At 36.1% G+C, this 18,572-nt stretch overlaps 1 protein-coding gene across 2 annotated transcripts in view; it reads left to right on the forward strand.

Annotated features, from left to right (window-relative positions):
- Nucleotides 1-17,061, forward strand: part of LOC131065637 (uncharacterized) — a 49,048-nt gene extending 31,987 nt beyond the window's left edge. For both annotated transcript variants that reach the window (XM_058000197.2, XM_058000198.2), the window contains exons 3-7: nucleotides 1,752-1,837; nucleotides 2,807-2,893; nucleotides 15,743-15,891; nucleotides 16,079-16,210; nucleotides 16,431-17,061. In XM_058000197.2, coding sequence (XP_057856180.2) covers nucleotides 1,752-1,837; nucleotides 2,807-2,893; nucleotides 15,743-15,891; nucleotides 16,079-16,210; nucleotides 16,431-16,620 — 644 coding nt within the window. In that variant the 3' untranslated portion in view covers nucleotides 16,621-17,061. The remainder of the gene's footprint in view (nucleotides 1-1,751; nucleotides 1,838-2,806; nucleotides 2,894-15,742; nucleotides 15,892-16,078; nucleotides 16,211-16,430) is intronic.
- The last annotated feature ends 1,511 nt before the right edge of the window (nucleotides 17,062-18,572 follow it).

Consider the following 18,572-nt stretch of genomic DNA (forward strand, 5'->3'; position numbering starts at 1 on the left):
TTTAAGTCTTTTCCATTTTCTTTTAAGGCAGAGTTTTCGACTCACTTTGCCACATTTTAAAAGCTTACAAGTGGAGCTTTTACATGGAACTACCACCACAAAATGGCACCAATTTTCATTGATCACATCTAGGTGTGGATCACTAAGGGATTTACCGCCTTCTTGGCATGGCTTTGTGGTGGTGTTGGCATCTTATTTGTGAACCACTCTTTGATAATTGGAACACTTCTCAAACCCTTGCATGTTCCATAATCACTTTGTCATTATTCCCTTATGCTAGGCAGAATGTGGAGATGGTTTTGCCACTGCAAAAGTGTGGTTTCTTTAAATTTGTCTTTGCATCATTCTTGGTGGGGATCTCTGCTAACATTGCCAGTCAAATGGAGTGTTGGGAAGTTTACTTAGCCATTTGCCCAACTCAATTCTAGATCCGATTCTTTTCGATTTCCTTCACTTCTTTCTACTGTCAGAGCCAACATCAGTTATGAACATTTTCATCTTTCACTTGTAATAGTTCAACCTTGGGCAATCTGCAAGAATGGTTAATTGAAAAATTGGGACATGACCAAACAACTTTGCAACTTGATAGGGGAGGAACATAGCTGACATGACAAGGACCTCATTAATGACAACAAAATTTACTAAAGACAAAGTTTCAAAGGGATGCCGACAAAGTCAATAATTTATACAAGTGCAAGTACTTGCCACACCACACATAGATCAACTTTGCTTGGATCCTAGGAGATCAATTCTCCACACAGAGCACACCTCACTCTGATTCCACTTGAGACAGGGCAAAGTTCAAGGGTCCAATCAAGGACTGTCAAACCGAGTAGCTCAACCAAACACAAACACATAAATGTAACAATACAGAGACAAAATGGAATAATAAAACAAATTGTTATTGATTCTCATCAAATGAATACATCCATCAGGGTATACAGGCCTACAACTTGTCATAAGACTGTATATTACAATTGTAGGGATCTTACAAATTTCAAAAGGTAGAACTTTTCTTGAAGTGAGCAGTGATTACAATGATCTTGGGATGCTCAACAAAACCCATTACAATCTCCAAGAGGTAGGGATGACCTCCTCAAATTGGCACATCATTCAGATTTACAGTTACCCATGTAAAGGTGGATTTTCCAGGATGCTACAATGCTGACTGAGATCCAAGGCTTCTGTTATTATTATCCCCAAACACTCTTGCAAAATTAAGTTCTTTGCATTTGAATTAAAAAAATTAAACTCTGAGCTTAGAGCATGATGCATTCACATTAGTGTTTCTTTATACATCCACCAAGGAAAAGATAAGAGAAGAACATGTAAGCCAGATCAATGGAGCTCTAGTAGGTCATGAAAGTTTTCGAACTGCTACCCTGCTACCACACAGTACAAACTGTCAACATAGGCAGAAGAACTGAAAGAATCCTCTGTGAACAAGCGTGGTGAAAACTCCACCACAAAATCCAATTGTGCAAGGAAACACCACAAAAGAAAGCATAACATATTTGGTTGATGCAAGATTGCTGATGGGCCAAGGATGCTTCTGCTGTCTGCATCAACACATGTATTTAATATTTTTTTAAGATATTTGCTCAATAAAGTTTTTGAAATATTTAGTGGATAAACATCTGCCAAATGTTACTAATAGTTTAGATTTTTTCTTTTGGAGCAAGTTTGTCTCTTTAATTTTATGTCAGTAGGAACCTGATGTAACATTTCCTTTTTCTAAAATGGCTTTACAGTTATAAGGACATTAAGGCGCAAGAAGGCAGATACTATTTTGCTCGTAGGATTAAGTGGAGGTGGTAAGACTGTACTTTTTTATCAGGTAATTCAAAATTTTCTCATAAAGGGACTGTTTGTTGAAGAAATGTGTGGGCATGTAGTATTGTTATATGGTAATGTTTTTTTGGTTAAAAACAATTTTGAGGGATTCTTTGCATGAAATTCCATGAGCTAAACCATTCTCCATTTCATGCATCTGTAAGAAATCTGTACATGGCTTTCCATATTTCAGAGGAGAGATGACAGAAGTAAAATAGATTTTGGCTATGGTAGTTGACATGATACAGAGTAATAAACGTAATATGGTTCTGTAATAAATGGGTAATTTTTTGTAGGAACTGCCAATCTGCGTTTTACAGTATCTGCAGGTTAGTTGCGGGAGTTGCATCCACATCTAGATGCATCTGAGAACTCAGGATATGTAGAACAAGCTGTATGAAACCTTTTTTAAGTAACATACATGGCTACATATTGCATGCATACCACAATGGTCTCAAGATTATAAAATCTTTAATGAATTTGGCATTTCATTCACATAAACATGCAATAAACTCAGCAGAATTGTTTTGTATCGAGGTATAGTTTGGCCTTATAACAAGTATAAATAGCTATGAGATCTGCATTATTTTTTCTTTTTTTCATGTTTTTAATTTTACACTATTATTCTAGAACTGTGGTACTTGATGGCCCGTGTTGAATATTTTGTAGAAATTGTTAAAAGACGTCAAATAATGTTTTTCAGATCACACTGTTCAGTAAACATTTTTCTATAATTTCCATTGCATCTATTATTATTTGTGTTTTTCTTAAGAAATTTTAGGTTTTAGGTTGGTTTGTTTACAGTCCCACGTACTAGGATAAAAGCTATCTGAAAATATCTGCATTCCAAACTTAACGTCTAAGTGAGATTGAGTCATAATTATTCAGGTTAGAGCAGTGCACACAAATGAAATAGACAATTAGCATGAATTATTGGTACTTAAGAAACTAAGCTAATTGTTTTCATTTCCAGCTGCGAGATGGGTCATCTCACCAAGGCACTGTGACATCAATGGAACCAAATGAAGACAGCTTTGTTTTACATTCAGAATCTTCAAAGGTACATGCACTATTATACTGTGTAGGTTTAGCTTCTTTGCAAGAATTTTGCCTTAATACCTTTGCATGAGAAAAAAGTTGCATAATAGAAAGCTTCTGAATAATGTGTTATCATTAACACATCTAAATACTAAAATCGGGGGTCGTTTCTATTTTTGAATGAATAGTGACATTTTCTTCAATATTGAGTTGCATTTTAGTTTTGTTTTATCATGTTTTGCAATTTTTGGTTCTTGATCTTTTATATATTTCATTGTTTTAACCCTAGTAGCAATTTTTTTCTTGGGAATAACCTGGTAAACCAATACAGGGTTTAGGGTTTTAATCTGTGAATTGCTGGTACTCCTAGATATTTTATCAACTATGAGATGAGGAAATTCTCATCCTTTAGGTACCACTTTGTCTTTGGTTGGGAGTTGTCCTTTCAACCCAACCAGCGAAGTTTCTTGTATCTCCTACTTGTTTTCCTTTCCTCCTTCTGTAACTCTAAATCCTTTCCAAACTCTTCCAATGGACCTAGACTGAGATCTTCTATGGATGGCGAAACCAACGTTTCTCCCTTGTTTGATATCTAAGGTTGAAACAATCTTAAGTTTTCTACAGTAACCACCAAATATACCTTCATGTTGTTGGGAACTTAATTCCTGTTACAATCTACTGATAGATTGGGAAATTGGAACACCTTAAAATTGTTTGATGCAAACACAATCATGTTTGTTATATCAATTCATCTAACAATATTAAAAGAAGCTCATGAAATAGTATGCAGATCGCATATCCAGATGAGACACAAGTTTTTCATGAATTTTTTTTGGGAAAAAGCCCACTAGCAGCACAGTCACAATTGCATTCATAAGAAACAGGTCCAATACAACTAGTGTCTCATATAGAGTTTCAATCTACAGACCAACGGTATATACAACCTCACAACCAAGTTACACACCTTCAGGCAACAACATATTAACCAACATCAATCATTATCAACCATTCCATCCATACAAGCAATTAGATATAGCATTCTCATGGAATTCTAACCATTTAATTGTCTTTCCGCCATGTGAAATATCAACAATCACACCACCATAACAGGATTGTACCATGACATCAGCATACTGCACATTATATCAAACACAATTTATCCACATGGATAATGGCCAGATATAACAAGTTGTTGCCACTTACACTTGATCAAAGACTATTGACAAACTATTCATGAACCCTGTTCATCTTACTGCACTATAGGCAAACACAAACTATAGTTTGCAATAGTAGAGACAGAAACTCGATTGCTCATAGCTGCTTGCGGTACCTTTGAGCATTCCTTGGAACATCTCCATTTTCCTAGTGGTCATTGCATGTACTCTAACAGTGCCACAAGTGCTTTTGCACTGCCATACCCATTCTAGTATTTTGCTCAAATAAACATGTGGCAATGAGTTTTCCATCAAACAAGAAGCAACAGTGGACTTAGACAAGCCCAGTGTTAAACAGTAATGTCTAAACTTCATTGCAACTTACTGCATAGCTTTGTGTAGTTTTAACTACTTTGCGATTAAATACTTCAACATGAACTCAAATAGTTCACACATCTTTTCTTACGAGCAACCTCAACAAGAATTTTCTTTTAGTGAATAGCATGCCAAAGTTCAACATTCTGTCACTTGATTATTATTGGAGAAGTGTTTGTAGCATAAATTGAGAAAATTACCTCATGAATGGGAAAGGGATAAACCCATTGCATCTTCACGTAGCAAAAACTTAGTAGAATTTCTATCAAAAAATCAATACAATTTAATTTTATTAAAGTAATAGTGTAATACTAGTTTATAATGGTCAAAAAAGTTGTTAGGACAGTTCTTTATTCTTTTAGTTGTCACTTTTCTTAGTGGCCGATCTTATCCTTTACGAATAAATCATTTGTAACTCTTATTTAAGGATACTTTTGCTTCTTTGATAATATCGAATATCTTGGTTTTCATTCTTTGTGTCATTACTTTCCGTAGTATGGTATCAGAGCTCGGGTTTTTGATACCTTAGGATCGGTGAATGCATTTGTGTGTTTGTTTTCATGGTACAAGATTTATCAAAAGGGCACCTATGGATTTGTACAGTGCTATACGGATCAGCCAAAGAAAGAAAATTGTGAAAATTTTCCTTGAATGTTTTGACGAAATTTAAAAAAAAAAATTGTGGGTTTTTTGTCAGAAGAATTTAATGGGTTTGATTTCTGCAAATTGTGAGTTTGTTTTTGTGACAACTTTCCAAGAATTTTTTGTGAAAATCACCTTATTTTTATGAAGAATTTGTATGCTGTTTTTTTGAAGAAATTGTGACCTTGTTTTGTTAAAAATTGTGCGATAGGGTTTTCTGGTTGTGCAATGGTGTTGCAAAGGTTTTTTGACATTTTTTTTTTCAAAAATTGTGGCTTTTTTTTGCTGTTTTTTGAGTCATGCGAGGGTTTTTGTTTAGATTTTTAGATGATTTTTTGCTATTGCAGACATTGGTGATGGATTCCGAGTCTTTTGATGGGTTTTTAGTAAAAATTAAGGGTTTTGATGTTTTCAAACTTGTGCGATGTGCCAAATTTTTCTTGTTTTTCTTGCACGGCTTATAGGATTTTACCATTTTTTGGCAATTTTTACAAAAATTGTCAGTACAACAGCGATTATGGGTTTCTGCAATTTTTCAATTTTTTTATTGCAAGTTTTTGACGAGTTTTGAACAAAAATCCTAGGTTTGTTTGCTGTTCAAGTTTTGAAATATTTTTCTTAAAAAAATATTATGATTTTTTATCAAGGGAGCTCCTGTTTCTTTGTTTTCCATGATTCTGTATTGTGGGAGGGATGGATTCATTGCCCAACATCATGTTGGAAGGTAGCTAGAGGTTCATTGACAAAAATTCTAACACTTAAATAGAGGATGCTCACGATCTTTGAATACAGCCGCCTTGATTAGATTGTCCTCGATACAGACACTTGACCAATTGGTGTGGGTAAAGAGTAGGACAATTTTGATGAGTCTAATTGTGAAGCCGTAATGCTCATTTAATTATTAGTCACAGATGAATTGCTTTTGGAAATACCTTGAGGCAAATCTTTTATGGAGATTTGAAAGCACCTAAGAGATCTGCATGAGAAGTTAGATAAAGGTAGAGCCTTCTTCCTTAAAAATATGTTGTTCTTGATCACGATGGACGAGAAGATGTCTTTGCAGAATATTGATGAAGATCAAAGACATTCGTGATTAGTTAGCTGCCATTGCTTTTATATGGAAGAAGACATTGTGGTCATAGTGCTAAAAAGCTTACCAGTGCCATATGAACACTAAACATCACATCTACTAATGTTGACTTGAAATTTGATGTTTTGTGCAACAAAATCTTGTTTTTGGGTAGATAGAAGAAGCAGTTTAGTAGTAGTACGCCTTCATCGAGTGTAGAAAAAGCCTATGCAGCCAAGGACGAGGGCAAAGGCAAGTGGCCTCAGAAGAAAGGTCAAGGATAGAATGAAGATACTTCAAAGAATCTGAATACTATCACATGTCATTATTGTGGTAAACTTGGTCACATGAAGAAGCACTCCAAAAAGAGGTTGGCTGATTAGAAATCCAACCAGGGAGGGCCTCCACCAAAGGCTCATGTCGCAGAACATTTTGAGGGGTCAACCTTCGATGCTTTTATGGCCAAACGATCAATAGATAGTACATTGATTCTGGAGCATCTAGACATTTTACACATAAGAATGATTGTTTCACAAGGCACATGACTTGCTTACTAGAGGAAGAGTGAGCCATCTTAAGGTTTTTGGTTTAAGTTATGGGTATGGGCATGGGTACGGGTACGAGAACCCGGTTCGTGGGTACGAGCAAATTTTTTTTGCCCTTGGGTACGTCTGTACATGTATATATATACAAAAAATTTATATAAATATACAAAATTGTAAAACTAAATACATTTGATAGTATGATACTTCATCATTGATCAATGTAAAATGCCAAAATGATAGTGATAAAGATAAATATTAAATGTCAATTTGATAGTTAAATATTTAATATTTATCTTTATCAATTGGCATTTAATAGTAATAATTTTAGTTGTCTAAGTTCTTGATTCTAGTCTCCACTCCCAGACCCCCTAATTGTAATCAAATTTCTTATATGACAAGAGATCCCACTAACTCATGGCGGTTTGGGAGTGGAGACCCTAATGGATTTGAGGGGCAGCAATGATAATATGCACAAGGTGTTAGGTGTGAGAAAAACCCAACTATAGAAGGGGTGTAGGGAAATGAAAGTTCGTTTCCCCATGGGCCGGGAGTGGGGTTTTTGGGGCTATGAAATGTTTTTAGAGAAAATGGGAAAAGAAAGAGTGGAGAGAGCATAATGATCTTTGTATTGGGCAAAATGATGCATTTAGGGACATTTTAAGGATTTTTGGATGCAAAAAAGGTCGAAAAATGTGTTTTTGGTTACTTTTTGGTGCTCAACACCTCTGGGTACGCTCGGTATGTACCTTGGGGATACCTAGACACCCGAGTATGTACCAAGGCGTACCCATGCATATCCTTGGGCGAACTCGGTGCGGGTGCATGTACGAGAACAACTGAATCTTGCAACATAGGTTTTGGTTCTATTGCGTATGTTTGGATTCTAGATGGCAAGAGAACCAAACCAGATTCCAAGAGTTAGAAGTTAATGCTCATAGGGTATAGTGACAATCGTAAAGCCTATAGGTTGATTGATGTGGACACTGATCAACAGGGATGTGGTGATTGATGAAGAAGCTGTGCCTTTTCAGCTCTCTTTTGCCATCAAGAGTATTGAAGATCTGCCGTTGAAGGCTAAAGATTTAGGTGTCCAACTTCCATTAGTTATACCCGAAAGTGGGACTTTGATGATTTTGAACATGTGGAATTCCCTAAGCAAGTATCGGGAGATTTTCTTCAGGAGAACATGGATCAGCATCTGAATGATATAGTACTCGGCGACCCAAGTCTTGATGGCCACTCTAATTTTAATGGGGAGGGGCTCCTACAAAGAGATCTAAGTGGTTGGGAAAACTTGTTGGTGATGTTCAGGATGATGAAATGATCAAGTGTAGATCATTCAAAGGCAAGAGCAAGCAAGATTGCAGGAAACGTAAACCAGAATGTGAAAAGGCCATTGAAATGAACATTAGTCTTATGAAAAATAAGACTTGGGTTCTTTTAGATCATCCTCTAGGGAAGAGACCCATTGGTTGCAAATGGATGTACAAAGTCAAATACAAAGGTGATGGTACCCTTCACAAGTGCAAAGCATGGCTGGTGGCTAAAGGATTCTCAAAAAGAGAAGTTATTGATTATGAGGAGACCTTTGCTCGTAGAAGCAATATTTAGCTGGAAAATTCTACAAATTGATTTGAAGAGTGTTTTCTTGAATGGCGACTTAGAAGAAGAAGTGTACATGACTCAGCCCAAGGGTTTTCAGGTTGCAGGAAAGGAGCATCAGGTATGTAGACTGACAAAGGCTTATGGCTTGAAGTAGGCACCCAATGCATGGAAGATAAAGATTGACATGTATTTGGTTGAACATGGGTTTTCGATTGCTGTATGTCTTCAATCCAAACGTTGAGGTGTCTGGAACTCATTCAACTTTGCATCTTTCATGGTATTGGTATACCAATTGGGTACCTAGTGCACAATAGTTGTTAATGGAGCTACAGTAGGTGGGTGGAGTCTTCATCATCACCATCTTCTTCATTTTCAATATCCCCCATCTTTGTTTTCTTGGGACACGATTTAAGGTGGAGTGTTTGAAGCAAGAGGTTGTGAGGAAGATGTGTTGGGCTTGCTATTCTCATCAAAGATCACATGTCTGCTTATATACCCCTTTGACTTAGTACTGTATTTGAAAAAGATACATTTCAATGACTTTCCATCCAACTTTTGCTTTTCTGCTTATGAATATGTATATAGTCTGTACATTATTCACATTGAGGTAAAAGGGAGGGCTAATGTCTATTCCATACCTCTTTAGGGGTGATGCCATAAAATGATTTTGTAGGAACTCAATTCAACAAGTAGATAGATGGGTGGACCGTTTCAGCCCAAAATGTAGGAGCAAGACTTGAATTTTTTAACATACTATGGAGCATTTCCATGATGGTTTGATTATACCCCTTTTCAGTGCCATTTTGTTGAGGCATGTATGCTGTATGTTGGTGCTCCAAATTGTACCCTATATTTGAAAGAATCAGTTAAGAAGTAATCCCTTGGGAAATGTTAAATGACACTTAGGTAAAGCTTACAATCAAATTATAGGTAGATTTAGGCCAACTGACAAGAATGGCTGGCTCCTCCAAACTTTAATTTCTGCAAACTAGGAAGGGCATTGTATTCATTGAAATTCCCAAGGACTGATGCAAACCTGTCAAACTATAAATTACCACAATAAGTTGGGAGACAGACAAATATCTGAAGAAATTTAACATGATCAGTTGGAATATCTGAAGAAATTTAACATGATCCTTATAGTGGTAGATGACTCAATTTGAAAAAAATGAAAATTGACATTGCTTGAGGACAGGCAATCTCGAAAAGGGCGGACTGTCATGCCCTGTCAGGATTACATCCTTCACTGTCATGACCCCGGCTATAACACATTCATCATCATTAAATAAACTTAGAAAATTGTCTTACTCCATAAGACTTCACAATTTTCTGAAGTACAATGCTAAACACCGATTAATATGAGAAGATTGGGTGCTTATTGGGATAAGTCAGAAATAAAACATGGCAGATTGAATGAGAATCACTTAGATCAATTATTGTTTGTCCAGCAGTTAGACTTAGCAAAGGAATGATCTTTTTATAAGAAAAAAGATGCAATTAGAGCAGTTTTTAACTTTTTATATTAGTAAAGCAGCGATTGAGATTTGTTTATATTAATTTTAAACATTAGACATCAAACATCAGTTTCATTAAAAGATTAATTTGTATGAAAATCAGTGACTGGGATTTGTTTATATGAGCAGCAATTAAGACAATGATTGACAATAAAGAGGGACTTCATAAAGGGAATGTTATTAAAACAAACAAATCATTTGTTTGGAAGACAGCATTTTACATAAGACAACAATTGTTTGGAAGAGGTGCAACGTGTATGATGAGGTGCATCCAAGAAGACTAGTTTATGTTTAAATGAACAAGTGCAATTTTCTTTTACAGATGTTAAGCAGCGATTAATAAACAAGGAATAAAGTGTTTATATAGGGTGTGACTAGGAAAAGGTGACAATAACTAAAGGTTATGTTCATTCAAAGGAATGCCTTTCTACATGGAGACACAAGGGTATAAATAGACAATAGAAAGACAATAAAAGGAAGAAGACATATCTAATGGCAGAGACATCAAGAATAGTCAGCAGACTTTGTTAATCACAAAGTGCTGGTTACAATGTTACATAATCTTTATCATGTTGATTCACTCATCATATAATAATTCTTGAATTGATAAGTAATTATTAAATCACTTATATCATTCCTACTATTATTGTTAATATGTCTATATATATGCATAACTAATCATGATAAAGATTCCTTTTAAAGTTAAAGCCAATCTGCCATCCCATTATGGAGGGGAGAATGTACATAAAAGGAATGCAAGTAGCATAAGGGTCCATTCGAGTGGTGTAACACTGAGTGGGGCTGGGAGGCTGAATGGTGGGTGTCATTCTGTGCTTCTGGGCTTGATGGATAGGCTCAAGGTGTTTTGTATGATCTCCCATGGTGCTTCATAATGTGGATGGGTTGTTGGGAAACGCCTTCAGGGAAGCTACATGCACATTATGTAAACGACAGTGATGATTAAGATAATGTTCCTAACCCTAGTAGGAAAGATCAATTTTATATCTAACATAATTGAGGGGTCTCAATCAGGATCTAATTGGTAAATGATACCTCCATTGCATTTCTTACTTGGGATTGTGATTTTAGAGTGAAACTAGGGCATGTACAAAAGGGGACATTACACTTGCTGTTTCCAGGTGATATAGTTTTTGCCATTGAACTTCTGGCATGGGCAATGAAGCCGTCCCTCCTGCTATCTGAAGTCGCAGAAAACAAGGTAAACTGCAGCTTTGAGTGACATTTTTAGGGAAATAATTTTGAAAACCCAAATGCCTTAGAAAAAATATTGATTACAAAAACTGGAAAAAGATTCTGGAAAATTAAGAAAACCCACGTTTTTTGATTTGCTAAAGAAAACCTATGATTTTTGAAAACTTGTGTGATTTGCAGAAGAAAACCCACAATTTTTTGAAAACCCGTGCGATTTGCAGAATACAACCTGCAATTACCAGCAGAAAAAGTCCGTGTGATTTTGGAGAAGAAAGCCCACACAATTTGCAGAAAAGAGGCCTGCAATTTTGCACAGTAAAAAATTGCAATTTTCATCCTGTGATTTTCAGAAAAACCCTTTGTCGATTTTTCACAAAAAACATTCTGCAACAAATGTAACCAATATATGAAGAGTCAAAACTGAACACAAAGAAAACATAGAATTGATAAGGTTCTTTCAACCCAACTACAACTAAGAGCTATTACGAAACTAGGGGAAACAAACCAACGCTAAAGTGGAGCAAAACACATGGTTTCTTTACAAAGAGCCAATTGAACTCAAAAAATAAAAGAAACTGGAGACCTAGTAGATAATTTAAGGGCATCAAGGTAAAATGGGGATGCCACATGACCTAGAGTCAGTTTGGGGAAACGTAGCGAAAGTGATAGAAGGCAGAACATTCATTGGATTAAATAGGGTTTTGCTTGTGAAAAACAGAAGAAAAAGCCACCAGAACCACAAATTTTCAAAGTTTTTAATAGGGGCAAAAAGTGCACCAATACTATGCTCCATGCTCCTAATGTTGTGCCTTTGAGGAAGGAGGTGAAGTCTTTACTGGTCTAATCACCCCTGATTTGAGGGGAAGACATGAATGTAGCATCCAATGGACTATTCAACAAGGGCTTTAAATTCCCTGAAGTGCTCCGTGGCTTGATCTTTGATGCACAAACAATACACCCACATCCGTCGGGTTTGATCATCCACAAAGAGCTGACAATTTTGGACATCAGTGTGATTGGGTACCTTGGGTCCACATACATTGGCTTGCAGTAGATTCAAGTGATCCGTTGCTCTTCTCACTAGAGTAAAAATGAGCATGATGTTGCTTGCCAACAAGACAATTAGAACAAAGGTTGGTCTTGTGAGTTGGGGGTAAACCTCTCAATGTATCATGTTGATAAAATGCCACCAAGTAACAGACATTAAGATGAGTGTATCTTTTGTGCCACAAATATGCGGCTGAGTCGTCCTTCACTGTGAGGACTTTATTGTCATGTAGGACATCATCAAGTTGAAATATCTTTCAACCATAGATGCACTTTTGCCGAAAGTAATAACGCCATTGACTCTCAGCCAAAACTCACCTAGTTTTTGGCAATTACTCGGCGAGTCCATGTTTAAAAGAGGCCCAAACACATCAAAAACCTACCAATTTTTTTTTCTTTCGAGTCAGTCTCATTCTCTTCATCAGAATATATACATGAAATATAACATTTAAGTATGACTTATACTTTAAGTTACATTTCATGTATATATTGGCAGGATGTTTGAGAGTGGTTTCAGATCTCTAGGAGTTATAATGCATATTCTTGGTTTTATAAGATCTTTTAAATTTTCAGACAGTCAAATTTCAGTAATCAGTAGGCTTTTATCGGCATTCTCTCGCTCAATCTCACTCACTTTCTGAATTTTAGACCTATCTATCTCCTTATCACTCTTCCTCTATCCCCTCTCTCTACCACTCTCTATCTCACTCTCCCCTCTCTCCCTCAAGATCTGGACTTATCTCTTCACCCCTCACTCTCTCACCCTTAGACCCCCGTGAGTAGTGCTATCCTCAAAATCTCATTTTGGCGAGGTGGAGGAGCCACATCGGACTCCTAGGACTAGACCCTCTAGTTTTATCTCTCCCCTGGTTTTCACCAAGCCGGAAAGAGGAAGATGTGAAATGTTTTGATGTAATATTTACTTTTAGTTGTACAAAAACAATTTGCTATTTCATTTTGTTTTAGTCTGTTAACTATCAGCATTCCACAAGAGGATGCCATTTTGTACCCATTTTGCATTTAAATTAATCAAATATATCTGGACTTAGCTTGTTTCTTTTGTGTACTCATTTATTGACTCATTGGATGCATCTCCTCATTGAATTTTGCAAAAAAAAATGCATTTCTAATTAAATTTAGGCAATGTTTTAAGTTGCTTATTTTTTGCCAAGTTTTCGCTGAGTTTTCACTGTGTTTTTTTTTTGGGCCTAGGCGAGTTTTTGTTTTTGGTGAGTAATTCAACTATGATCTTTCCAACTTTGGATGCATGTGCAATAACATAGCAATTTTGGGATTTTTTTGGATGAGACAAATTTTGGCACCATGCTGATGATCAGACTCCACCTTGAGGTTGCATTCAAGTAGCTGACTGATAGATAGTAGGTTAGTTGTGAGCCCTGGGTCAAAGAGAGAACCTTTGAGAGTCAATAACTACGTGCGTAGAGATGTCACCAATGCCTGTCTTTGATATCATAGTCAGTATCATCACCAAGAGTCCTGAGAAATGATCCAAGAAAACAAATCATTCCTTTTATCTAGTCATGTATCTAGAGGCATTGGAATCCTCACACCACCTTGATTGATTGACAAGTAGAGAATGTTTTTTTGAGTTTGGGCAGCATATACGTAGTTTTCCTGCGTTGAATCATCTGCATTGACAACATTACCATTTTGTTTGGGTGGATTCTTCCATTGGGGATTCTTCTTCTTGTTCTGATGAGATGACTATTGTGGCTTCTTTTGGCTTGAACCTCTGTGTAGGAGTTGTACCAGCATTTCTAGAGCACATGTCCCTTCTTACAGCAGATGAAACACTTTTTCTGTGGGCAAGTGTGATTCTCTTGCAGCTGCTTACATGGGTGACCCTGACTCACAGATTGCTTACTTCATTGTTGGGATTGAGAGCTTGCTTTTCAGTGGTGATTATATCTTCTTGGATTGCTTTCTTTTATTGAAGCATATTTACAAGTTCCCTAAATGGAAGCTTCTTGCTAGCCATATTCAAACACCTGATGAAAATTCTGTAGATTGGGGGCAGTGCTCTCAGGACAATGGTGAAAATTTGAGCTTTTGCTTCTCCTGATGTGTGTGACAAGAAGCATAAAAAATCAGGTAGTCCAGTAGTCTGTGTGAGACCTGGTAATTAAAATCCAATGCTCCTGTTTCTCAGAAGGATTCTCAGAGGATCATATTCTATATTGACACTCTGTGACATCACATGCTCCGTGAGGGAGAATTATGTGGTCATGTCCAAATTAGAAACATGTCATGGTTGTTTCCGTAGATACACTTCTATGTACAGTGTCTTAGGTTTGCTTGACACCACAGAAGCAATTTGATGGCTTAATATACGTCACTTTGTCCTTTAACACAAGGGCTGGGGGGCAGTATTCAAAATGAAAAAAGAAACGAGTGAACCTTCTTCCCTTGTGATCAAGTCCACATGCTGGGTCTGTGGAGCCTTGTTCTTGGAGCACAAAGTTCTTTTGGCAGTACCTCTTTGTAGATCTGTAGTTTGATTTTTTAAGCTTTGTTACCAAAAGGATGGGTGAGATTTCTTTTCTTAAAATTGGAAGTAATCGTCACATTTGATGGCATGGTCTCATGACATCTGATGCGCTGGGCAATTTATGAACTGTGCACTTGGCAGTTTCCTTGCCCTTGTCTGTTTTTATTTCCCTTCCAGTCTTCCAGATGGTTCATGGCAGAATTGTTGGAAAACAAAAAATCAACAGTGGCTGTACTTCTTTTTTCCTCTGCCATCACCATTTATATTCACGTTCTAGTTTTATATCTCCATTCTTAGCTTTCATCTGTTCTGCTGCAATCTTTCCTGGAACACCACCTCTCTTCAGCAATACTCTTAAATGCAAAACATCAATGAAGTGGATAAATGATTGTAGATTATATTGTTGGTGCCAGTTGAATCTTGCAGAGTTTCCTGCTTGAATCCTCTCTAACTGCTTTGATACTGGATTTTGAAATGCTTTACTGAATTAGTTATTGATATTGGAAATTACACATAAATACAATGCCAAAACGGTCGAGAAATTTATTAGAACTGCCCGTAACAACCTTTGCCATTTAGGATATGTAATATGTTATTCTAAAATAACTAATACAATAATGATGTAATATTTTTCTATGTAATATTAACAATTTTTATATAATTTTAAATTTTAAAATTCAATTTTCAGTTAATATTCTCATTTTTCTTGGCTTTAGGCAATCATATAGGTAATAAGAAATGCAAGGATTTGAAAGCCCCATTATTGTTGCGCTGTTCATTCAACAGAATACTTGGTGTTGCAAATTTTATTCGGTCTCAAGTACTGCAAAATATATTTCACTGTTTTCAGTCCGACCAGAGTTGCTTTGCCACTTCTTGGTTTGATCTTATTTGTTACCATGTATCATTGTCTGCTAATGTTATTAGATTCTGTTCTTGTGGAGCCATACTTTGTAATGGTAAATAGCTTTGTGTTTTCAGTAAAGGAATCTTTGGCCGTAATTGCCTTGGAAATTTTGTTACTCTTATATTATTGTCTTCTTTAATATGTTCAGTTGATCACTGATACCATTTGGTTACTACCTTGTGTAATGCAAGGTGGTGTTTATTTTCAAGTTATACTGGGATTGAATATTAACTCGCACAAATACATACTTAGGCTTGTTCATCTAAGTAATCCTGTGCTTTTCTGTATGCAGAAGGGAAAAATAAAACCAGTTCACATTGTGGATCTGCCGGGTCATTCAAGGCTGAGACCCAAGTTAGATGAATTTTTACCTCAGGCTGCTGGGATTGTGTTCCTTGTTGATGCTTTGGATTTTCTGCCAAACAGTCGAGTCACTGCTGAGTAATGCCCTAATATTTGTTTGTAGATTTTCTTTCTTTTAGTGTATGGACGAGCAGCCATTTACTCCATGATTTGGATACGTTACTGGTTTGTTGACAGTAAAATACAGTTGTGTTTCAGAACTATAAAGCTGACTGATGCATTAGATGCTTTTCATAACCTGATAGTTTCTAGCTGTTGGTTCAAGGTATCTCTATGACGTCTTGACAAAGGCTCTTGTTGTGAAGAACAAAATTCCAGTACTCATTGTCTGCAACAAGGTGGACAAAGTCACAGCCCACTCAATGGATTTCATACGAAAGCAGTTGGAGAAGGAAATGTATGTTTTAACTCTGTTGAGATTGAGCTAAATATTTTACTTGATACAAGGTCTCTTCTTTCTTTGAGTATTAAATACATTATTTCATTGGAATATTTTGTCCAATTTTTCGGCCAGGGTAACCATACGTTCTTAGTTGTCTGTTAATTAATAAGTTGAGAGTTCAGTCAGTTGATGTATACACTAGTCTGAGCCAATATTTTTATTTGGATTGTTCCAGAGACAAATTGCGTGCTTCAAGAACCGGTATATCAGATGCAGATATTGCCCATGAAGTGACCTTAGGTGTTGCAGGACAACCCTTCACATTCTCTCAGTGTATCAACAAAGTCACAGTCACTGAAGCATCTGCTATATCTGGAAAAATATCCGATGTTGAACACTTTATCAGGGAACGGGTAATGCCTTGATAAATAAACCTTCATTATTACACGTTTACAGTTCACTAGATGAGATTTTTGTCACTGCAGCAATATTGCCCTGCTTCCTATTAGCTCTTAATTCACCAGGTCGCTTATGTAACATTTTTTGTGATGGCCAAATTTATATCGTACAAGTATAGGCACTATCCAGCCTAATGCTGTGGGATTTTTGAGAAAAATAGTCATACATGTTAAGCAATAGATTTTGTGCTGTTGGTTTATGTTATTGTAATACCTCCTTAGGGTCTTCACTTCAGAAATGGCCATGATACATTTATTAGATTCAGGATTTTTAAAAATTGCTGTGCTGGATAACTGGATTTTCATTACTCTGGGTGTGGGTGTTAATCACTTCAGAAATGGCCATGATACATTTATTAGATTCAGGATTTTTAAAAATTGCTGTGCCGGATAACTGGATTTTCATTACTCTGGGTGTGGGTGTTAATCACTTCAGAAATGGCCATGATACATTTATTAGATTCAGGATTTTTAAAAATTGCTGTGCCGGATAACTGGATTTTCATTACTCTAGGTGTGGGTGTTAATATTAATGAACACATTATTGAGTGCACAAAGTATGCACATATCAAAATAACATTATAACAAGACGTGACAAATATTAATTTACTGAAACAGCATACATAATGTGTGAAGAAAAGATGTTTCAGTAATATTTGATATTAGATATAAAATGTAGAATTTACAATACTTTTTAGTATTGCATATAGTGAATACCACATTGGGAAGTGTGAGCAAAATGCATATTAAAAAACATTAGCGAGAGATAAGTATTTAATGCCATAAGATACAAACGAAAATATCATAGAAGGAAGTAAAATAAATAAATTATGGTAGATATAAAAGGTACAAAAAATGTTGTTAGTTCAAATCTCGCACTTTCAGCCATTGTTTTACATCCCACCATAGCATACCCAAAACATAAACCAAAAATGTGAACAAAGCACATAAAGTATGCAATGCTAACGGCACCAATAATCAGGAACACGCGGGCAATATTTAAATCCTAACAAAAACAGATTTTATTGAAGGGCGATGAGCGTCTGGATGGCCTCAACTTCTAATGGCATATCTAGTAGAATGCAGCAAAAATATAAAATGATCCATGTGAATGTGTGCGCTTGCATGTAGGTTTTGAGAAATTATTTTTGAGGAGAAGAATGTTTATATGCATTTTGAAAGAACACATTAGTTCGCATTTCAGCTATTTGGATTAATCATCTTAGCCAATGGCACGGGAAAGCCGTTTCAACCCTGTGGTTGACAAAAGAACCAATTTACGCGCTATATTTTTTCTTCAAATACTTTAATCAGAACCTGCCTACTCTTTGTAATCCTTCTTTGGGCGTATTAGTTGAAGGGGGGTAAGCTTGCACTGGAATAGCAAGAGAATCTCCATTCTTTTTAAAAAATGATAATTTATCTCTTGCATTCAATGTCAATTTTCATTGACAGGAGGATGCCGCCCTAGCTTCAGAAACTTAATGACAATGCTTGTTTCCTCTTAATTATTTAATTAGTAATTTGGTGTTTGTTATTAATTAGAAGCTCACTTCTTTACATCTGGTTTGACAAGCAAACTGTTCTCCATTTGAGAACCCAATGGCTTGTAACTTATGATTATTCTTAATGTGAGATTTAGTGAGTGAAATTTTCAATATACTCTCGGTGAGACGACCTACTCTTTTGGCCCATATTTACTCATAAACATGTTCTATTAATGAAAAACTTTAACGTCAGCCTTTGAGAATTTTTCTGTGCAATTCTCATGGCTCTAATTCATGTTTTCATTTATGCATTTATACTTTCCTTCCAATCTCTATATTATCATATTATAATATAAGCTTTTTACGTGACTCTTTTACATCCTTTTAGCTCCTATTGTAAATTTCACTCACTAAACCTTGAAATTGCCAAAG

This window comes from Cryptomeria japonica, chromosome 3 (assembly GCF_030272615.1).
Source record: "Cryptomeria japonica chromosome 3, Sugi_1.0, whole genome shotgun sequence".
NCBI lineage: Eukaryota > Viridiplantae > Streptophyta > Pinopsida > Cupressales > Cupressaceae > Cryptomeria > Cryptomeria japonica.